Source organism: Nylanderia fulva, unplaced genomic scaffold, assembly GCF_048542155.1.
Source record: "Nylanderia fulva isolate GAGA-0341 unplaced genomic scaffold, ASM4854215v1 Scaffold13, whole genome shotgun sequence".
Classification (NCBI taxonomy): Eukaryota; Metazoa; Arthropoda; class Insecta; order Hymenoptera; family Formicidae; genus Nylanderia; species Nylanderia fulva.
The window spans coordinates 5,010,480-5,035,219 of NW_028189518.1; the positions used below are offsets into that span (position 1 = coordinate 5,010,480).

General features: G+C 31.4%; 2 protein-coding genes across 3 annotated transcripts; one reads left to right on the forward strand and one right to left on the reverse strand.

Moving 5' to 3' along the window:
- Positions 1-439: 439 nt before the first annotated feature.
- Scamp (secretory carrier membrane protein) lies at positions 440-2,960 on the forward strand. The gene is made up of 8 exons (XM_029304652.2): positions 440-694; positions 1,242-1,505; positions 1,601-1,664; positions 1,744-1,872; positions 1,954-2,110; positions 2,188-2,289; positions 2,379-2,505; positions 2,582-2,960. The coding sequence occupies exons 1-8, from the start codon at positions 638-640 to the stop codon at positions 2,744-2,746; spliced, it is 1,065 nt and encodes a 354-aa protein (XP_029160485.1). The 5' UTR covers positions 440-637; the 3' UTR covers positions 2,747-2,960.
- Positions 2,961-3,538: 578 nt separating this feature from the next.
- Positions 3,539-7,086, reverse strand: LOC114932449 (DNA helicase MCM9). Of its 2 annotated transcripts, XM_085479835.1 has the most exons (12): positions 7,032-7,086; positions 6,780-6,925; positions 6,476-6,617; positions 6,179-6,340; positions 5,927-6,052; positions 5,758-5,864; positions 5,432-5,648; positions 5,107-5,340; positions 4,645-5,015; positions 4,363-4,572; positions 4,092-4,246; positions 3,539-3,994 (listed from the first exon to the last, which is right to left on the reverse strand). In XM_085479835.1, exons 2-12 carry the CDS (start codon positions 6,872-6,874, stop codon positions 3,942-3,944), a joined length of 1,872 nt encoding a protein of 623 aa, XP_085335961.1. In that variant the 5' UTR covers positions 6,875-6,925; positions 7,032-7,086; the 3' UTR covers positions 3,539-3,941. The 2 variants fall into 2 exon arrangements, with proteins under 2 accessions (XP_085335961.1, XP_085335960.1); XM_085479834.1 differs by lacking the exon at positions 7,032-7,086 and having other exon boundaries at positions 3,540-3,994; positions 6,780-7,017.
- Positions 7,087-24,740: the final 17,654 nt, after the last annotated feature.

Here is a 24,740-nt window from a genome sequence, read left to right on the forward strand (position 1 = left end):
GATTTGTATGATAATTAAAGACGTAAAGACATTAATTAATATATACTCACGCTTGTACTTTTGGCGGACCGGCGATGAAGAGCGCGCGAACGTTGGTCGTGAACGATGAGAAATGAGAAAGTACACCAGAGGGCAGCAACATTCTAAATTGTGTTCGGAAATATATCGCCCAGAGTGAAGCGCGTGATGACCAATCAAGAGAGCCTCGCTCTCCGATTGGTCGAAGCGCGAAATTTAACCAATCGATAAAATGGTCCTCCGAAATATAATAAAAAAATATGAAAAAAAACACTTGACATACTTTGTGACATCATGGATTTATTTAATTATGTATATAATGTTGATTTTATTGATAATTAAAAGAAATATTTGCGTAATTCTAGACAGTTTAATATGGATGTAGATGACGGAGTGCGTTCTATGAAAAACCACTCTACTCTTTCGCTTCTCTTTGCGGTAGTGATAGGTTGGTAATGCTAGATGTCATCTGGAATGAATGAAACAGTCGGTGTTATCGTATATAACGGCTGAACCATGGTCCGTCTGATTTAGGTAGATAAGATTAATCAAGTATATTGAAGTCGTGCGAATTCTGATTCACTTCGGCATATTATTGGCGCAAGAACGAGAACAAAAGATGTCCGGCTTTGACGAGAATCCCTTCGGGGAGCCTACGATTAACGATCCTTTCTCGGTAAGTAGCGTGTGTCCAACGAATGACGAAAGTGAAACACGCAACTCCGTACTGCAATATTGCTCGCGTATCTGTCAAAATTCATCGGCCTTTTGTGTCAGTATTTTTTGTCATTATCTTTCTCGGAAAAAATTAATCATGATCTATTGAACGATAAGTGACACTTACAAAATTCAATTTGATGATTATTGATTGTCATTCTAATTGGTAAAAATACCTTTGTGCGTCTTTACATTAATAATTTTTTTTTCTGTCATTAGTGAATAATTGCATCAGTATGTATCTTTTATGCAATTTTGTAATGCTGGACTGAAAATATACTATGCTAATATATATATTTTTTTAGGATATTTAAAGTACGATTTATAAAATTGTAACTTCTAATAATAATTTATCAGAATATATTCTATATTTTTTTGTATTTTGGAACCTACCTTTGGAAAAACAATTTCATATTTAAATGTAATAAAGAAGATAGAATAATAAGATGAAACACAAATTAACAAAAGCTGTAAGAGAGAATATTAGTGAATTATATGAATTATAGGATCCAGCGATACGAAGAGCAGTGACTTCTACACCTGCTAGTAGAGGTCTTGAGGATTATAATCCTTTTGCTGATCAAGGTACTCAAGGAACTACACAAGTCAGAGGAGCAGTGAATCCACCAATTTATGGTGGAGTTGGTGCAACGCAACAGCCAGCCACACTTCAACCTACTAATCAAGAAGCACCTCCTCCTGCATATGCTCGTACTCCTCAACAAACAGTCAATGCAGCAATTGGTAGTTCTTTATCACCTTCATCAGATGTAAGTTTATACTGAATATTTAATTTTTTTATGAAATTTTTGTTATAAACTTTTTCAAGTGTTTTAAGATAAGATAATATTTTAATATATTTTAGCAACGAGCTGAACCAGAATGGAAAGCTAGAGCAGAAGAAGAACTAAGAAATACTCCTTACTATCGTTAGTATACCATCTTTATACTAACAATTCTTAGTTTAAATAGTAAACATTTATTGAAATTCTTAATATTATATTATAGCAAGGCGAAATAATTGGCCACCATTACCAGAAAAATGTTGTTTTCAACCATGCTTTTATCAAGATATTGATGTAGAAATTCATACTGATTTTCAAAAAATAGTGAGGCAATTGTATTATCTATGGATGTGTAAGTTTTCATAAACACTTATATTTATTTATTAATGTTATATGAGCAATGTTTTTATATATTTAATAATATTATTTACAGTTCATGGATGTGTTCTGCTAATGAATGTAATTGGAGGATTTGTTTTGATGCTTTGTGACCAGGATTTCTCAGCATTTGGTCTTGGAATTTTGTATCTTATACTCTTTACTCCATTTTCCTTCATGTGCTGGTTTAGACCAGCTTACAGGGCTTTCAAGTAAAATTTGTTTGATATCACAAAAATCAAATAAGAATCACATAAGAATTAGAAATAAATTGCTTTAATTTTTTCAGGAATGACAGTTCTTTCAACTTTATGGTCTTTTTCTTCGTCTTCTTCTTTCAACTAATTGTCACAGGTATACAGGCTATAGGTATTCCTGGTGCAGGAACTTGGTAATATATTTTCTTTAATTTATTACATTTTAGTTTTGTGGCATATAAGTACTTATATGCTAATGTAAATTGCATTTTTTATATTGCAGTGGTATAATAACGGCTATTAAGACATTGGATTCATCAGCCAAAGGTATTTTTGTTGGTCTGCTCATGCTCTTCATCGCTATTTGTTTTCTTCTTGCTGCAGGTGGTGATCTCTTATTGCTCACTAAGGTAAAGGAGATACATCGAAAAAGAAAAACTCATTTATTGATTTCAATGAAGCACAGATGAGATTATTTATTTACAGATTCATCGCATTTATCGTAATTCTGATGCGAGTGTTACGAAGGCGCAACAAGAGTTTGCTACAACATTTTTGCGAAATGAGCATGTGCAAAATGCTGCGAGCAACGTCGCGGCAAGTGCAGTTCGTCAACAAATGACTAATGCTGCTAGCCAGCCACGTTATTAAATAACTTTTATCATTTATTTGTTCTCTTCGGATATACACTATATGGCTTTACATCATTCAAGTAAGTGGATAGATCTCATTAGTTCCACTGTTTACAGATTATGCAAAATGATGATCATAGAAATGCAAAATATGTTTACAAAACTTATTCTTACAATGAAACACTGTAATATACGAAAATTATGCTTCACGATTAAATTTATTCTTTGATGTATGTTGTATTAACATTAATTGTACAGCTATAGCAAAATATTGAAACATTAATGGATATTTTAAAATCTTTCAAAACTGTCTTTTATTTTTTAATCATATTATCATTATTATCGTATCTACATGTATTACATTTATTTATCAAGGTCTACAAATTAGATTACAATGATATGAGTGAGCTATTGATAATCTATAATTATCTATTATTTTAATATTATATATTTGTTTACATTAACTAGTTTTAATATTTTAGCACAGTTTCATAACAATAATCATGTATAAGCTATAAAACTAATTATTTTTTTATAAAAAACGAAACAAATCTATTTCCAAATTCAAATAATCGAAAGATTGATTATAAAAACATAATTTAAATTCATGTATTAAATATTAACATAAACGCTAATTTACTTATGAATATTAACACAAAACTTTTTATAAAACTTACAAAATTTTACATACATTCCTTTTTATATATATATATATAGATGTGTTAAATTTTTTGTTCTGTTATTTTGTAATTAAATTCTCGTTTTTTGCGAGTTATATAACAGAAAGAAGTTAGGGTTTATTATAAAAAAAACTATGATTATATATATATATATACCCATACATATATATTTATAAACATATTGTTTTATAACTTATACAAATATGTCGAAGAAAATAATTCATGATTGTTATTAAGAACTTATTTATATTTTTTCCAATCAAAATGTTAAATAATGTGGTTATTGTTTGTTGAAACTGATATATACTTATGTTTATTTGTATTTCTTCACGTATTATAATAATAATAAACATTATATATGTATATAATTACTATATTGAAAATCTTAAAACTAATCATTATAAAATTATTAAAATATTAGATATAAGTTTCTATTTCTAAAATCACAGTTCGTTTTTTTTCTTCTTAATAACTTAATAGATATTTATTATAAAAATATTTTATTAGTATAATTAGTGAATATTTTATTGATATTTATATATATGATTCTAATTCTTGTAAGTCAAGTCTTTTAAGTAAGTCTTTTGCTGCAAGAAAATGTTATTAAAAATTTAATTATGTAAAAGAAATGTCAAAACATGTTATACATTTATATAACTTTGTAAATGTTTAATATGTATATACCTTTAGAATGATATGTTGCAATTGGATCTGTAGGAAAAGGGCAACCAACATCAGACTTATTTAATAGAGTAGTTCCAATTAATTCTGCTGCAGTTATAGCATCAATAACTTCTACTTTAGTTCGATACATAAGTTTTGCATGACCTTCTGCTAATCTAAAATCAATAAGTTTACTGATATTACTATTTCATATATAATTGATAATTTGAATTATAATTTAGAACAAATAGCATACAAGAAAGTTATCACAAATGATTAATTTTTATTATACCTGATAAGACTATCTAAAAGTCGCACTGTTGTTCTCTCAGGCCTTCTATATGGATCTGATCTGTGATAAAGATAAGCTGCACTAAGTATTTTTGTTGCCTCTTCAGTTAACACTGGTTTCCATGTATGCACGTGCGCGAAATATTCACAGAGAGTCTCCTCTGTCCACAGACCTGTTAAGTTCGAGGGACCTTTATATATTTCGGAATATCTGGAAAATAATTTTATAGATGTTTTAATACTGTAAATTATACGGCATTATAAAATACATATGTTACATTACGAATTATTTTCTTCATCTTCACAGGCAGCTTTTATAATATGACTCGACGTCATTCTATCCCACTCGGGATTTCTAGTATCTTTTAAAAGGAGAATCAAATCGAAACGCGACAAAAGAGGATTTCCTAAACAGGTTTTCCATTCTTCACCCGTAAAACATCCACCATCTGGGTTAATAGCTGCAATGACGGAACAACGACTATTTAAAGTGGTCAGCATGCCGGCTTTAGCTATGGAGATTGTTTGTTGTTCCATTGCTTCATGTACAGAGGTTCTATCATGCGAATTCATTGTTGTAAACTCATCTACACAACATATACCTCCATCTGCAAGGACTAAAGCGCCGGCTTCTAAATGCCAACCATCCGAATCCTGTAATACATCTTATGACAGATTATTTACGAAATAATTGTGCTTAGACTTGAAAAATAAGATAAATATAAAGTATTTAAAATGTACTAACTCTGACAGCAGCTGCTGTAAGTCCAGCAGCAGTAGTACCAATACCAGTTGTAAAGACAGACCGTGTAGTTAATCGAGACGCAGTATGAAGCAATTGCGATTTACCAGTTCCAGGATCTCCAATCAGAAGAAGATGAGGTTCACCTCTTACACGTGTTCCTGTTTCGCTAGTTTTTGTTACTCCACCACACATAACAATGGCCAATGCTAATTTCGCGATATACATTCCATATAGCTGTAAGAGCGATCAAGAAGTTATTGTTTAAATTATATAAAAAATATATTTTTACTATGTACATTTTATAAATGTTTGAAAATATAAGTACCTGGGGACAAATAGAGGCAAGAATATTGTCTCTGCCAGCTAATGGATTATCTCGATAATGTTCCCAATATGCTGTAAAAAGATCTTTTATTTCAGCAGTAGAAAATGCTGCTTCTGAGATTTTTTTGCGTATTGAGATGCTATTAGCCATCAGGAATGTCGTAGCTTCTGTGCGATGGCCAACTTTTAATTTATTCCATTTTCGTATAACTATTCCACTAAAATAATTTTTATAATTAAGACTAAAGAGTTAAAATCACGTTTTAATAATTGTATTTCATTTTTTTTCTCATTTATTTCACAATTAAATATAAATAAGCTACTAACCTGATGTCTACATTATCACCAGGTTTACATTTGTCAATCAGATCATCTAACAAAACTACTTGTAGGCCCATTGAACAATAATTCTTTGTATCTGTTTTACATTTGTCCTGTATTAAATATTTATGTAAAAAATATGATATATAATAGTAATAAGACAAAACTTTTTTACCTGAATTTTTATTTCTTGATAATCTGAACAATCATCTTGTTCTAAAGATGTTAAAGCTGTTATATTTGGTGAACGACATGCATCACAATACTTAATATTTCTGAACAATTGCCTTTCCCATTCTAGCTGTAACAAAATAATCTATAATTTATATATATTCATATATATATATATACATTAGAAAAAGAGAATGTGCTTCATAATAATTTATCTGATGTTGTACTTTTTGTTAAATATGAAATTTATATATACCTTAACCACACTGACATGTTTGCATTTTTTACAAGCAAAACGTTTTTTCAATTTCATAATTGTAGATTGAGACATACGGACCACAATTCCAGATGTTGAAACTAATTCACCAATTTGACCTGTGTCGATTTTTATTGGTACTGTAGTGATTCTCATGTGAACCTATTTTGATGTTATAATGAAGAATGAGATTAATAATAAAAACGGTTATCAGACTATAAATAAAAATAATGTTTTTTATCAGGTATTGCATAATTGATGAATTATATAAATAATTAATAACATAAAAATTCATACTTTGGTTTTTACTGTTTGACCTGTTTTGCATAATTGTTCCTGAGCTTTTACTGCTGCTTCATCGCACAGTGGTAAATAATGTCTAGGATTGCGTAAGATTTTTTGTGCATTCTCTACATCGGCTTCAAATAACGACACAAAACTGAAAAGTAGAACGTATAATAAAAACATTATTATGGAAAGAAGAGATGTATCACATAACTTAATTTCTTATGATACATTTAAAACGGATTATTCTAAATTATATATATATATATATTTTTTTTGTTATAAATGCAAGGCAAATATATAGAAAATCACTTACTTTACTTCTATCGAATAGAATACATGATCATTTGCAGCATTTAATATTTCTTCCAAATCTTTTGTGTGATGCTCTAAAAAATATTTTTCAAGCATATTGATTATATAAAATATTACTGTGATAATCCTCAACAGTTCAACTTTAATCTGAAATAAGATATGTTTTATAATATTAATATAAATGACACAAACAAAATTATTTTCCTATTAAACACATAAAACTGTTTACAATTTATAGGTTAGCTATACTAACCAAACCATTCAACGAGAGTCATCAATCGATAGTCATAGATCGTAACTCGAAGTCTCGAAGCATCGATGGACCAATCAGGGCGAAGAATTTGACTTCAAAAATGAAAGTGGCGCAGAAAGCGCACCTCACTTCAAAGCGTAATAAAAGCGGGAGTGAATTACGCACGCACGCATCGCAGAATCATAGTGCGGATAAATAAGATTATCGTTGTTCTTGTCATTATATCGTGCAACATCCGTTTGCATCGTGATCACTGGTCAAAGAATTCAAAGGTACATATATATTTTTATTAATTAAATTTGTATTTTCAAATCTATTACACATATTTTTTCCTACATTTGACTTCTCCTTTTTGTCGAAACAAGTTTGTATTTTTAACACATTTATTTATTTTGCGCCTAGCAAATAAAGATTTTATTTGCTAAAACACTATCAATGCCGCAAATTCTTCAGCTATCAGTTAAATGTTTGAAATTCCATTTGAGTCAAAAAGCATTCTCTCGCTTTGAGGCTTGGTCGCAGTTTCGGTTACTTTTCGCCAAACCGCATTGATGGCTAGCTTCCATTAATCGATTTCTATGTTTCGACATTTATTTGTCTCATAATTCTGCGTCGCGGTTTCGTGCGGAACTCTGCGGCGAAACTTCTTCCGCAACATCGGAAACCTTTTCTGCTCCTAATTTTCGTCAACGTGAGGGTGTTTGCGGGATGCATTTCAATAGGAACACACACACTTACACATACACACATATACGCACACATATTTATACACACACACATATACACACACATTTGGGGGAAATAAATGTAAGCGGCTGAAAATAGATATTCCGGGCTTCCGAATATTTGAGTTACGATAAAATCGAATTTTGTGCTCGTTCAAATAGCAGCGAAGCAAACGGAAATCGGTGAAAATATATACACATAGCAATGATAATACTATCCGAGTGAGATGAAAGTTTTCCGTTCGACTTTTATGCAATTTTTCACGCTGCGGATTTTTTACTGCCTATATATAAAAATAATTGTTTGTAGATGAGAAAAACGAAAAGTTCTCCAAATATTTATACACCTTTTTTCGTTGTTTAACGAAAACGAAGAATATGTATTTATTGTTTATATTAATGTTATTTAAATATTTAATTCAACAATATTATATAAATAAAAATTACTTGAAACGATGCAGAAGAGAAAAAAAAACATAATATATATTTAAAATAGTGCCTTCATATACATATATAAACTATAATTTTTTCTCATTTTTATTGTGGACCCCACAGTTTCCTCTACTTATAAATCAAATTATTAATATATTTGTTTCTTTCACGAACAAAATGCTTTTTATTAGGCAAAGAAAAAACAGTAAACCAGAGTCGTGTGTCTGGGAACAAAGCGTTCGTTAATCAACGTTTTAACAATATCCGATTTGGGATACGTAGCGCAACGTAACTCACCTTTTTATTTGTCGATTCTCATCCGGCACTATTTCTTCTCCGAGTTTGATACCCGGAGGGATTTGATTTAAATTGGAGTATACGACGACGTTTCAAGTGGGGATAATGTACATTAAATATATGTCATCTGTATTGGTTTTACAATGTCATTAGTAACGATTCCCTTTACGACCTGTTTCTGAGTTATAAATTACTAGTCGGATACACGATGGTGGAGAGAAACAGTGTAATTAGCGTTACTGTGCGCGCACCAGATATATATATGCGAATGTATAATTGGTCTGCACACGATCAAAACTTGCCTCATCCGTTTTGTACTTTAACGTCGCCAGCATAAGTCTTCTGATCTCGCGAATCTCTTCAAAGCAGCTTTGTTTAAATTTTTTCAGCCCATTTATATACATTATACCTGCAGATATTAGATAATTATAATATCACATTATCAGGCTCGTATTGCTTTAAATGTATATGATCAGGACATATATGTATATAAATATAGAAATAAAATGTGTTAAATGATTAAGCAATTTTCCTTGGACAAAGTTTGCAATACATTTTTCTAACATAGAAAACTTTATTTTTTATCCTAGTTAAATAATAAAAATTCTTGACAAAACCATATACTGAACATAAAATATATAAAGATAATAAATTTGCACAAATTAAAAAATGTGCTATCCGTTATGACGATATGCATTACATATATTGAATTAATAAACAGTATCATGCATTTTTAACTCTGTTAACATTATTTCTCCTTAAAGGAATATAGGATGTATGATCGTACTATTTGATTTTTCAGTGTTAACGATTCGTCGAGGAACGCCATCCGGATAAAAGTAAACGATGAGCTCGTAACGAGACACAAATCGTTTTCCATTGAAATTCCTCGACGTTGTGCCAACAATAACTACGGGATCATTCGCTCAGCAGACGTCTATTCTTGTACTTGAAATTCCACGAAACGCAAATTTTCGCCCTATTCCATCGAGCGGTAGCAGGATGAATCGCTGGAATTCAAGTCACACGTATACTGCATTTCCTGTAAGTACAATTCTATACAAGTTGTCAGCCGCAGGCTGCACAGCTAGACCTTTCCAGATGAAATTACAGAAAGTTGAATGTCATCGGAATATCCAGAAATATTGCGTTCTCTCTCGAACCATTAATATACTACGTATTTATTTGTCCATCGCTGCATCTACTAACGTTGGATAACATGAAAGTATAAAATAATAAACTCAAGAAAAATAGATCAAAGTTTTAGAAAATATTGCACATAAGAAAATACATTTTAAATCATTAACAATATTTTTGGATTGGGTTTAATTTTATATATATTTTGTTAATCTTTTTATAATACACGGTTATTATATATTTCCAAATATTACAATTCAAATAACTGCTAATAACTGGATCTTTCGCTGATCTACAATAAATAAAATCGATTAAATTGATATTGTTCTTTTACTTCATCGCCGACTTTGCATAGTTTCGTCTTTAATTCTATGCGTGATATGCAAACGTATATGTAATTTTATATTTTGTTTTCAAATATGTAATACATTTTTATATGTCACTTTTAAAAAATAACATTTATCCATTGTAAGAAAAATATGTCATTAATATCAAATTTTAAATATTTTGAAATATAATATTCTTTCTCACAGAAACGTGACATTTAACTTATTGGTTTAGTAGTTATATATACGGATATAAATTCTACACACATTAATTTTATCGATTTTTACAATTACACAATGAGATTTTTGAGCAAAATATAGCTTTTCCTAAAACAAATACAAATTAAAATATTATATTAATTAAATCTACGATAACAGATGTGTCGAACGACATAGCATTAACATCCAATTTTTATTTAAATAGAGTATGACAAATTCATTTTGTAGAATAAATAGTCAAAATAAAAATAACATGTACCTATATAAATTTGAAACTATTTTCAATATTTTATATATTATATTTATATATTTATTTATTTCTGAAACAATTTTTACGTTTTTATTGAAATGTTTTTGTCAAGTTGGGAAAAGCATTATCCGCGAGATGGACTTTTAATGTATTTCACTCTTCTTAAGTTCTTTAATTATTTCATATAATGGATAAAATTTTTAATCAAATAAATAATTGATATTTAATTAATTTATTGTATAAATGTAAAATTACTTTATAATTCCTATTAATCAAGTTTTACATTACGCATCTTTAAATTCTAATAAATGTAATATGTATTATTCATGATACTACCAAAAGAAAAACATAGCAATCCTTATATTTAAATTATACTTAAATTTGTGTGTTTCTCATTTCGTAATATTTTATAAATAACTTCCACAAAATAATTATGAAGTTATTAAATTTCTTTTCTGTACTTATATAATAATTATATCTTTAACTACTTTTTCATTTCCAACAAGAATTGTGAATTTAAAATTTTAAAAACCACTTGTCGCCCTCGATTAATTAAATCGCGTAAATCACGAAAATAAATGTGAACAATATTATTATCACATATTTTAAGAGTTATTTAAAAAATCTATTTTGAAACCACTTTTTCTTTATGTGATTTATATTTTGTTAAAACTGTATGTAATATTATAGGATTATTCGACGATTTTATTTGATAATGCATATCGAAAACACAGTTATAATGTTTGCATCTTCATAACACAACTTTTGATCTATTTAAATTTTTGAAATAAATGAAACTTAATTACCATATTACTATTATAAAATATCCAAGAAAGTTTAATGGGGAGAATATATTTTAATTAAGATACATACACATGTGTATCTCTCTATAAAAATGACCATTTAACGATTAGACAATATTTTCATTCAGCATGCGAGGCATTTTATCATCCGTTTACCATTTTATCGAAGGGTAGTGAATTGCGATCCGAAAGAAATATCTCGCGAACAAGCACTGGTAAAAGAGAAGTGGCGGTTGCGTCTTGTCCAGCAAGGACTCCATGTCCTGCTGGGTCCTGTGCTTTAATAATACATTTCAGGCCCGTTAATCACATCGATGAAATATAATTTAATACTTCACCGACCAAGGGACGACCACTAAAAATGATGAACGGTCGGGAAACACGCGGCAAACGTGCCACCTACAAGAGATTCCCGTGCGCCACCCTGAACGTGCAATAACGATAAAGGGTTGGGTATTCGTGAACGACCCTTCTGCTATAGGCACTCGTGAAAGGCATGTGTGGGCTGTACATTACATTCGTCCACTCAGCCACACTCAATAGCCTACCAATTCGGATTCCTTCATATATGGAACGGCCGAGTGGTCCTCTACCTTCGCGAATAGCAATGGAACCAATCCGGGCACTTACATATATAATATTCAATCAATAAGATATCCGTGTCATTGTAGCGGTTTATATTATATATTATATAACGAATCAGAATAAATCTGGGTACATAATCACATCAGAGGTATTATATAAAAATAAAAAAGATTGAAATATATCGATCGAATATAGGTATAGGTCTCGATATTATTCAGATAGTCTTAGCAAATAATTTTCTTAACTTTTTCTCATATTATTTTTATTAATATTCTTTCAAGTATCCAATATACATACATAGACGCAAAATTATTCTTCTATAAATCGATAAGCGTATACATTATCAAAATGTGTATGCACTTGTTGCATATTTTGATAAATAATTAGACGTAGTTATGCAATATGGAACCAATCATCAATTTTTTTTATTTCGAGATTTTTATTGTAAATTGTGCTTGATACATTTAATCGAAAAAATTGGTGATTGATTGCATATTACATAACTGCGTCCAATTTATAATGCTACATTTTTATGCTATTTATATATAGATATATTTCGATTTAAGTATTTTATTGAAATTAAAAGTGTATGTTAGCTTAATAATAATCTAATATTAATTTGATACTTATCTAAAAAATATATGGAATATGCAATAGTAATAGTCACAAACTGTTGATTTTATAAAAAATAAAAAAATGGATTTTATTTTATCTCCGACTGAAAACAAAGTTTTATCTCTTTTACAATAATGTAGTTTTAAAGCTTCGAATCTTGAAGAGTTTTGTTCTTCCATTTATAAAGCAATAGAGATCTACGAGAAAGGTTCTATGATCACGTAGATATTGATTATATTGATCCAAAGGGGACTATCTACTTACTTGAAGAAGAAGTCTTCGTTATTACCGGCATTTGTACTGATGATGTTCTCTCAAACATGCTCTTTTCGATCTTTGTGTGACACTCGTGGGAGTAGAATCTGTTGTTGCAAACCGAATCAAGACGATGATGGCAATGTCGGCAATTTCGATGAACAGAGGTGTTTCCGACAATTTGAGACGTAATTTGGCAATCTAAACTTAGATAAAATAGATTGATCAATCACGGTTCAATTTTAAATGACAACAGAAATAAACACGTTTTTCTTAATTTAAATAGTGTGTATGGATTATGGGCCGATTTTTTCAACTTCTCGGTAAGTTTTACCTGATAGGTAGCATATTTTCGTCTCTTTTCAAATAAGTTCTAAAAAAAGACAAAGATATGCTATTTGTCGGGTAAAACTTATCAAGAGTTGGAACAACCGGCCCTATATCTAATAAATTAATTGAATTAATTATTAGAGAAAGTGATAATCTATGGAAAATTAAAATATTATATATTTTCAAATAATAATTGTTCTCTTATTAAGATAATAAACAATATATATTTAACTATTAAACACAAAAAGGAATACAAGTACAAATAAAAATTTGCATAAAAAATTTTAAGAGAATATTTCATTTTATATGCATATTTATACTAATAAAGAAAAAGGTAAAGTTTTTTGTTCCATTTTTCGGGGGTAATCTAAAAAATTACTGAACCAATTTAAAAAAATCATTTTTTTTAATTTATAAAATTATATTATTTATATTTATATATAATCTATTATAGAGTTTATGTGCCAAATATAAAGTTTGGTGCGTCCAATGATAATTTTTTGAAATAATAATTAATTTGAACGTTATTATAATTTAGATTTTATATTTATATGTTGCAGGACAATGTAAAATTCGGGAGTGCTGTTAAAAGTATCGCGCATATGAGTGCGAGAGTGTCGTTTAAAGTATCGCGCGTGTGAGTGCGAGAGTATCGTAAAAAGTATCGTGCGTGTTAATTTTGATGACTTTGATAATCTGAGAAGAGGAGGAGGCCTAGGAAAGGCATCGAGCACCATCGAAGTAACCCTAAGGTAAATATTCTTATTTATTGTTATGTATCAAATATAAAGTTCGACGCGTCTAATAATATTTTTTTAAATAGTAATTAATTTGAATGCTGCTATAATTTAGATTTTATATTTGTATGTGACAAAGAGACAACGTAGCTTCAATATCAACTACTATCCCTGTTGTGCATCGGTGTCGGTGAGTGAGAAAAATTTTATTTAATTTAAAGTAACGATCATAAATCGTAGTCGTAGATTATAGATAGATTCAGAGTCCGTAACAATCAGAACTTACTACATTGTAGTCGTTCTATTTAAAATTATTGAAATTAAATCAAGTTTTAAACGATTCAAAATAGTTGATATTTTTAATCAATATGAATAGTATATAAAAGCAAATTTTTTTTTTATAAGAAAAGAAATTGAAAAAGAGTAAGTTTATATTTAAATTGGTTACTGACAATAATGAGATGTTACATTATCTCCAAAAAGATTTTATATTTTTTTATGCTTTATGATATTATATTACGCAATAAGTTTAAAGTCTTCGCTACTATCTATGTAGAATAAATATTTTACAGTTTTTTCTCGAGATTGTACTTCGAATAATTTCCAAGAAATATCTCTAACAATTTTCGAAGAAAGACATTAAATCAATCCATAAATCATCTTTTGATTTCGCAGATTCAAACGGACCACGTTAACTTGACTAATTTCTTTGACTGGATAGACATTCGTTTTCTCCAATATTTCTTTCTACATATTATATGATTGATTTGCTTCTAAAAGAAATTACCACAAATTCGCTCAATAATTTTTTAGACGTATATTTTTCATATTACATAATAACTGAATATTAAAGTTTTTTCTCTGTGAACATTATTTATTAATTATTCAGAAAAATTTGCGTTTATATATACATATATGTACAATGTAAGTACATACATATATATGTATATACATGTATGGTATATGCGTATTTTGATTACCGTATCAACGCTGAGCTGAATTTATTCATTAAATATTCACTTTGAAAAAAAAACATATTTTGCAGCAGTTGAAATGCTTTCTGCATATTTTGTATACATTACATAAAATTGGTAATAATTAATTTTTTGAATTTAAGTCGTACTATTTAATGGTAAAATTATACACAAAAAATCCAAGATACTTATTTTTATGCTGTATTAATCTCAAAACATGTGGACACGCATAATAAAGAAATATTATTGTCTCTCACGGTGTGCATCATGCTATGTCGTGTAACGGTACTTTAGAACCATTTCTTGTGGCTATAAGTTCAGAGAAAAGAACTTCATTTTCATCCATCTTCTTCTGCCTTCTTCATGCTGCGCTTAGATGCTTTAAAGTTAAAAAATTGCTGTGCACCTTAAGAATGCATTGCGCGATGACATCACGCGGAAAGAACTATGAGACAATAATTATTTATTAACTAACAATAAGAATGCAACAATATCAAAAGATGATGTATCTACATCGATTAAACGCTAATTTTAGCTGATTATTTATTTATAGAATTAAAAAGGGTAATTTAGATCTAATAGTTTTAACAGAAAATATATATTTTTAATATTTTAACTTTATTATAGAACTTAAAAAATTAATTTTTAAAGTTTATTTTAATTAAAAAATCATTATTGTATTCTGCTAACAATGAGTTGTCATTTTCTGAATGACTGAATATTTTTAAACTTTAGCACAAATATAATTTCTCATACTTTTTAGTAATACTATTCTGTCATTATTTTATATAGTTCTTTCTACTATCAAAATGTAAGAAAAAGGACTTTACGATATTTAATGTCAAGACTGAAGCTTTTATGCCCAAAAAGAATATTCTGATATAATGTTTTATCCACCTTCGGTCTATGGATAGGGAAAATATGCTCGGATATAATAAAAACACATTGCCTTCGGCTATACTTTATACGCGCGCGCAGTATAACCGTTGTTTTAAAAAAGTTTCTAGGAGATGTAGAAGTGAAAACAAAACATCGTTTTCATGCATCTTCTGTTGTCCTATTCATATTATGCACGCCTGCATGAAAAACATTTCAAAGAAGATATATTCATAATAATTGACCTTACGCAGGAGAAATTTAAACTCATTTATATAATTACCACAATTACTGTACTGGAGGTACCCAGAGATAGAAAGTTATTAACAATGCGCTAAATAATTTTTTACCAAATCTATAAAAGAATACACACATGGTCCATCTTTCTTCTCACGTATAACTACAAGATGTATTACTTAGGGATCGATATTTTCTTAGTCAGTAACTTTCACGCGGACGGATACGATATAATCTTCCCGATATTACACATGACTACACGCCCGTTCAAAAATTGAACAGCTAGCTTCGACGAGGGTTGCACCTCATATATTATCAGCGGGAGTTGAGCGTAGGATCCCACTTTGGGCACATGACTTTGGATGACTGGAGTCGTCTAGAATTTTGAATTATGAGAGCGCGGTGACTCTGCAACTCGCAGTTGGTGATCGACTTCTCGCTGTCTTTAAACCTTGACATTTATATTTGATGCCTAAGAAGATGTTTAGCTCTACTATTTTAAATGCAACATTACGATGCACATTATAGCAAATCAAGTTTTGTGTCAAATATGATTTGTTTAAATGTTCAACTCGGCTACAGTTTGTTAAGATCGCGATTTTGCAGTGAAGCGTCTCGAAATTAATAAAGTTATTGAAATTTTGAGAAAAAAATTAATATTGTTTTAATGAAAATTTATGACGTTGGTATTTAATAAATTAATTACGTATATTACAAACGCTTGATAAGGCTGTTGATATTATTCTTCTAAAACTTGCACCGTCACGCAAAGTAAATATAATACAATTGCAAATCTACATATTTTTAGAACATGAAATGCAATCACAATTTTGAATATAAATATGAAAGAAATTTAAAAAATTAATACCGTATAATTTTATAGTTTCCACGCGCGATTGGAGTGTATAATATACACATATTAAAGTTTAGATATGTCGTAAAATTTTTTTGTCACTAAACATTTATCTTACCTACGAATATATCCTTTTTTTAAACAGATGTGTGTCACATCTTATCAAATTCATTAAATATTCTTCCTTTCAAATCCTTAAAGCCTCGTCGTAGGGAACCGCTTACGGCATAGATTTATTCGATTTGATCGATTAGATTCCAATGCCTATTTTCGGCTCTAGTGTTCGTAAGATTTATATATATAAATGGGCATCAAAGTCCAAAAAAAGTGGCGCTAAGCCGGCAAGACCATCGCGATACCCTACGTGATCCATTTCTTTCCTTGGGTTGCACACCGGCTCATCATCATCCGACGACTAATTGTTTCTTTCGTCGAGCACACGGACGGGCCACTCGATCACGCGGGATGATCTATAGCGGAGTAAATCTTGTTTAGCGAGATACAGGTGGTCATCCCGTACAGCGGGAATAGAGCTTGATGGATGGCCGGTACCGATCTTGCGGTGCCTCGTGGTTTAGACGCCAAACATACTGATACGTTAACACGGTGGGGCGTTCGGTGTAGTTTAACAAAGCTTTGACGGACTCGGCAGCCTCGTGCTCGTTTTATGGAGATGCATCGGCGCGTTCTCGTTGCGAGATTCCACGTGTTTGACGTTTGATCTCGTCGCGCATGTGTACACTTGCAGAAACATTAGTTTGTTTCTCTATTTTAAATATTAAAAAAGAATTACTTAAGAAGTTTATGATTTTTTTTAAAATGAAAATTATAATTAATTTATATTTATAAAATTAATAATTGTAATAATAATTAAATTAATATTCTAATAAAACATATATATACATATATGTATACACATATTTATGTTTTCATTAAAGATCTTGTGAGAAAGATATTTTCTTCAATTAACTTTTTGCTAAAAAATTAATAAATTTGTTTAAGAGAATCTATAAAAAATATATTGCATGAATTTTAATATACGTATTTGGTTAGAAAAAAATAATTCCATATTTAGAAAATCCCACAATACTTTTTTTAAATCATAATTTAAATTATAATATATGTTAGACAGGCTATATATACATACACACATATACATATCTCTCTCTCTCTGTCTCTCTCTCTCTCTCTCTCTCTCTCTCTTTCTTTCTTTGATTAATTCTGTTGATTCTCTAGAACCATTAAACCTCAAATCAACAACTTTTTTTGCCGTCACACTATGATTTGTGAGACACAAAGCGTACCGCGCGTGTTTTTCCTCCTAGCTTAAAATGCATGTGGTCTTTTTTAGATCATTCTGCATTCTCTTTTTTCCATCTTTGTCAACGACATTCTTTCCCACGTTATTTTTATTTCTAACTTCTAATTAGTCGAGAGAAATACTTAGAAAATTTAGTATACACTTTTTAGAAAAATATTTAAAATTTAAATATTGATTTACCATATCAAAGAAAGTTATGTTAAGTTATGTTAAACCTATTAACTTTATAATAATCATGACAAATCTCACTTTATCTCAATGAACTAAAAGAATTGTAAATAATATATGATTTTGTATTGCTAGTAAAGTAAAATATTACTCGCGTAAAGACGTAACATAATAAAAAAATTAACGAGGAGTAAAAAATGACAATAAAGTCTGCGAGCTTTAATGTCCTGTGAAACTTTTTATGCGTGTTCATTTCGAGGTGTGTTTTGCGTAGTTGGTAAAGAGATGTAGATCATTGAATAATGATAGGATGTTCCATCCATTCCATTCGCTTGTAGTCCCATTCTCTCTGGCACAACAGTCATCATGTCGTCGTGGTACGGATCACTTAGGCATCATTAGCTTTATGGCGCTTCCGTATGGCCAGCCGCTCGCGCGTACAAGTGAATATTGTTCAAATACACTGTGAAATTGCGCCAATAACGACAGTGAAATAAAAAGAAATATAAGATATTTGATTAATGTCAAAGTTACGCGAAACTAACGTGCGAAAGACATATCTTTACGAACAAACAAAAATCATCCGGAGAAGCGAGAAAAGAGCTCGTGAAGAAGAACAGTAAAGTAGAGCAAGGGGCAAAAAAATGATAATAAACTTAATGAATCGCGCGAAGAAAGTAGGCTACTTATTAAAACATACGACGAAAGCCGTCAAGGAGGAAACAGGTCGCCAAATCCGGACGTTAACAGGATCGATTTACTCGGAACGAAAAAGCTCGGGGAGCGCAACCAAGTAATTTCCGTCTCGCGGCGGGAACGATGATTAATATTCCCGGTGATTCCCACGAAGAAACCCGCGACACACCGTCGCAGGTTTCCGCGTAGTCGAATTAATCCAGATATCACACGATACCCTTAGTCGTGCATCGCGTTCGCAGGACCGGGTATAACCCATCGCGTGTAACTGCACACCGCAAATGCATATCGCGGATATTGTGTTACTGTATTTCATTACCAGCGACGAGGACCGGACGCGATACACGTTGACTATGGCGTTATCCTGGCGCGCGAGGTGAACCGGTATCCGCACGCGCTCTCTCTCACGGATAGCAAAGCGTTCTCCTCCTTCATGCGGGTGTACCGCACAGCTCCGACTTCCGGTCATTCCATTCAGGAATATCATCTTACGCGCTTCCTCGTGATTCAAACTCTCCCCAGATGGGCCATAATCAAAGACTTACAGCGCGCGCACACCTCTATAAGCCTCTCTGTAAATCTGCCGCTGCTTAAGCGCGACCACACACCAGGGTGTACTATAGAATCACGGTTCTTGGATGTCATAAGTGGCTGCCTTTAATATACAGTTTTCAGTATTAACAGTAACAATATATATTTTTATTTTATTTACTCGTTCCAATCGAGAACGCACTGTAAAACAATCGAATCGCAAGAAATAAGTTCCATACATGATGTCTTGGAATAATCGCAACTCGTGTGCGGATAAAGCGAATTAAACCAAATAGGAAAGTCCATTTTCAATGCGAAATTACAAAATGGTAGAGAATTTTCCTACTCATTGTCAGTTTAATCCGCTCTACCTACAGACGATGGAAATGATTATTACTGAACACCCTGTGTATGTATATATGTACATAAAATTGTATTAGAATCGTGATAATTATAAAGCTTATAACTATAATCATTTATCTATTATCTCCTTGTCATTCTTATCGTAGACAAATATTCTCTATCTATAGTCTCTTCACTAAACAGCAATTTTTGCTAAATGACTAAGCAATAATGGCGTTAAACTATGCAGGTCAATGAAATGTTTATGCACGATAGCATTTATATTAGCAAAAATTTAAAGCTGAATATATTCTGTGCAATAATCGTTACAAAACGTGCATCATTAAAGTATTAGAACTTATATACATATACTAGAGTATAAATAGATACAATCCTTTTGTTGCTTTATTTCACTTCATCTTTAAAATCTAATTACCACTTAAACTAGCATTAAACAGCTATAGTTTCACACAGACGACTCGTTCTTAATGAGTACGCCAAGTGTGCAAAACATATCGTTTCGATCCTTAAAGTATTATATCGTCTGGTTACATTTCTGGCAGTAGCGCAAAGAGAAACTAATTATATAACGTGATAACGAGGATAATGTGGGTCCCGCCATGACGGTCTCGCATTTATGCGCTTATAAAGAGAATACGATTATAAATAGAAATGGGGAGAAGACACTGAGAGGTACAGACCATATTTTATCTGTCGTTCTATTATTATTCCGAGTTGCATGTTGTCACTGTTTTTTTACAGAATTTAATTGCCATCTGCTATTACGTAATTAACTTAGAAACCGTTATACGCGGATATTAACATATGTAAAAGACGAGTATATTGGGGCAGTGTAAGACAGTGACTGCTACTATTCACTGCCACTGTCGTCTATTATTCTTCATCGTCTTATCTCGTTTCGTATAGAATGCGTAAATTAACATAGAACAGAAGACATTGTATGTGGTAATATTTTGACAGGATTTTGCAGATCAAACAGTGTAAATATAATAAATTTTTGTAACTGCAATATTAATTTTGCATATTATTAAACAAAATAGTTAAAAGATAATTTTGATGATTAAATCTGTTGGCTCTCTATCTCGGTCATACAACACACACATCCACATACAATCATACCCCCAATCATGCATATATCTAGACGTGTATATTTAAATATGTATGTAAATTTGATCAATTATACACTCAATTATTTGAAAAGAACAGTTGAATTATATTTATGAAGAGCGGTGATTTTATAAGCTTGCGGTAAACATACGAAATTAATTGAATTTAATTTGATGCCTCAACGACGATCAATCACGCAAGAAGTTAAAATTTATTTTATGGATGCTATATTAAACATTCGAGTGATTGAATTTTAATCCTCGGAATATTTTTGGATTTTACGATAACGAGAGGGAGAGCTGATTTATAAAAGTAGAAAAGAGAAACGCACGGTATCACTGCTGCTATTATACCTGTACGGTATCTTTGTCCAATTATATTTCCAATTATTTTGCGAGCACATCCGGCTTACATCGTAGTCGGCGCGTAACGTAGGCGCAATTTAATCATATTTCATTTTCGACCAATTATAAAAACGGAGATAGCCCAGAGAATCCCATTTGATTTTACGGTCGGTCTTTTTTAAAATAGCCCTTTTTATGTCTGTTATGTTTATATATATTTATATAGGTGAAATTATATACATACATACACACACACACACACACACACACACACACATATATATATATATATATATATATATATATACATATATATATGTATATATATATATATATGCAATTACATTGCAATGAATGGCTTCATATATATTTTGTAAATCCGTATATTTTGTTCCATTCGAGCATTACACCATGATATATAACGACATTAAAGTAATATTATTTTGATTAATTATAAAATGTATCCTTTATGACATTATTATATTTATTTTTTTCTTTTTACAAATCATCTATATTGAGAAAAGAGAAATAACGGTCTAAAAAATTTTTTTAAGTAATATTTTATTATTTATATTATATTTTTCAGTTATATTTTTTGCGATAAAAAATTAATGCAGAAGAAAAAATAACTTGACTCTGATAATAAAATATCTAAATATAGTTTATCATTGATGAGAGTTCAAAGCAAATCGAAATGTTTGGCGCAATCAATTGCGGAAGCAATCATATGTATATATATTGATATTTATACAATAATATCTGCAATCTAGCTTTTTTATTGATCTTTCTTTTATTATCAAAAAGAATATTTTCAAAGAATAAAAATATTTAATGTTTAAAATTTAATGTAAACGTTTCAAACTGCAAATGCTATATTTTTTCTTTACTTCTCTAAAGTCATATTTATATTTTGTTGTTATTTCGACGTATTTAAACTCTAAGAATATTACTTAATTTCATTCAAATGCAGGTAGGATTAATTTATCATAAAATATAGAAGTTGTACTTTAATGAAAATTTCAATAGTTCCTTAATGAGTTTCGAGCCCTTGATAATTAATTCCGCAAACTTATATTTCTGCGACCGAGTTAATTTCACCCACGCAAATTAGGAATTTAATCAAATCTCGGCAGTCATTTCGGCCGTGGCCACGCACAAAAATGGCAATTAAATCCGACATGCCGTTATTAAGTTCCACAAATCATTTGCGTAGTCTTGTGTTTCCCATGAAAAAGAAAAATGACTGAGAATTGATTACAATTTATGAATTTCAATGCTTTATTATAAGTATTGCTTATTCAATTGTCTGTTACAACGTCCAAAAACTGTCTATAAATCGTATGTACTATCACGAAAGTAATCACAGCTAACAGTAATTAACATAAAAATTTTTGCGAGACAGCTTTTGTTTATTGCAATGGATAGAATTCTAAAATTCCGTCCATTGCAATAAACAAAATCTGTCTCGCTGTATCTACGATAGTTACTCAATAACAATTGTTGAACTTAAAAAGTAAGGAGTTCCATTTTTTTGCGATGGATAAGATGGACCAATTGTAATTCAGTAGTCCAAAAGTTAGTAAAATGTGAGACATGTATTTATGCCGAACAATAACGTTATATTTTAATAAAGTATAATAGGCAATAATAATTAGAAATATATATATTGTTTCTTATCATGATTGTTTCATAGCACATGGAATGAAAACAGGAATTCTATTTCAAATTTATGTTTTGTATATAGCTAAAAAATTAATTAAATCTGAAAACCTTATTGTTAAATGAACGTAAATGTTCTATAATTAAGCACAAACATGATTATTTAATTAACCTGAACGAATGTCTAACACATAATAGGGTAATAATCGATAATCTCTTACTTTAGACGTGCGCAAATACCCCGATAATTATTTTCACGTACATGATAGCATATCAAATCCATTCGGTGCCTTTTGGCGTCGCCGAAGGGAGAAGAAAGAATTCGCGTTCCACGGATTGCGCGGCATGGGGTGGCACCATTTCTATTCATCGCGCAAAATAAAGCCGGTTTCGATCGCCGAGTTTCGATAACCATGAATATTTTATCTGCATAATATTTCCAACACACACATTCAGCGGCATGTTACGTCACACTCGCGCACGTGTATGCCGATTCTATCTCCCTTTCACCGTCTCCTCTCGTTTTCTGTCATCTCGTTAGACATTACTTATAGAGACGGTGGCTATAACGTACGTCGTCCTGCAGACTCGTATCGTGTTCACGGCGGCGCCGGTGTGTCGAGTGTCGAATTGAAGATCTCACACTCGTATCCGCGATTTTCACACGAGCTGAAAAAGGACGGCATGCGTTTTCGCGAATCGCGCGCGCGCAAGGGATACGGACACCGCAAGTCGGACGGAATCGAGGGGATAACAAGCTTCATGGACCGCCGCGAAATGGGCCGAACGTAAAGTCAGGACGTCGTTACATGATGCGTGTGATGGGTAATGTTGCGTGCCAAAAGTAATGTTGTTTGCCATGAAACGTTGTTAATAGACGCGTCGCGTTTTGCTGTCGACGTATGTTGCGCCATGATTTTATACGCTAATATATGTCATATCGTATACGTTGCGTGATGGTCGGTGTGTGTCGCAATATCAATAGCGATATTTTCGCGATCTATTAAATGTTAAAACTGTCAACATAGTAAACGTTGAACAAAAGAATTGAAAGCGGAATTTGTTGCTGTAAAATAACAAATAGTAACAATATATTTAATATTTAAAAACCCAAACACTGACGAAGATTAGAAATAAGAATTTAATTAATTAATTTGCTTGCTATATGACGTGCTCTCTGTTAAAAAAAAATGCGCTTAGCAAGTTGGCATACAAAATGCCCGAGATACGTAGGATAAAGACTAAATACTCCTTTCCTGCGGTCAGAGAAACCGCGTGGTGGAAATTTAAATTTACCCACGTACAGAAAACTTCACAAAGCTCAGTGGGCCGCTTAATAAAATTTTCCTACGTACAAAAATTCCACGCGCGCGCCTCTTCTCATGTTCATGTACAGGTCTCAAGAGTGTACCGCGGGAGACATATAAAATCTCTGTCGCGCGTTTGCCGCGAGCGGGACACGAGCTCGCTGCTATGATTGCCCGTATTAGAAGCGGAGCACACGTTCGACGCAATGACTTGCAAATTCTGTATGCAATAGTGGTTAGCGGCGTACAATGTCGGGAACGATCGATTGCGCGAGATATGCACGCTCGGATGCTGCGCTTTTGCGAGCGCGGATCGCGTCGATGAACAGGTCGCGAATTCCCGGCGCGCTTGATACGCGGCGTTACTACGTGTTGCCCGATAAGCAGAGTTCACTGTGTGCAGATGTCAGCCCTTAACCCTTTAACGCTGCTTGCCTCGAATTGACGAGCCGTCCGTTACGAGTGATTTATATGATTAAGCGAGGCAGGACGTCAGGTTCATCGTTGGGCGATTGCCACATATTCATCGTAGCCAACGAAATATTTTTGCTCCATATTATTT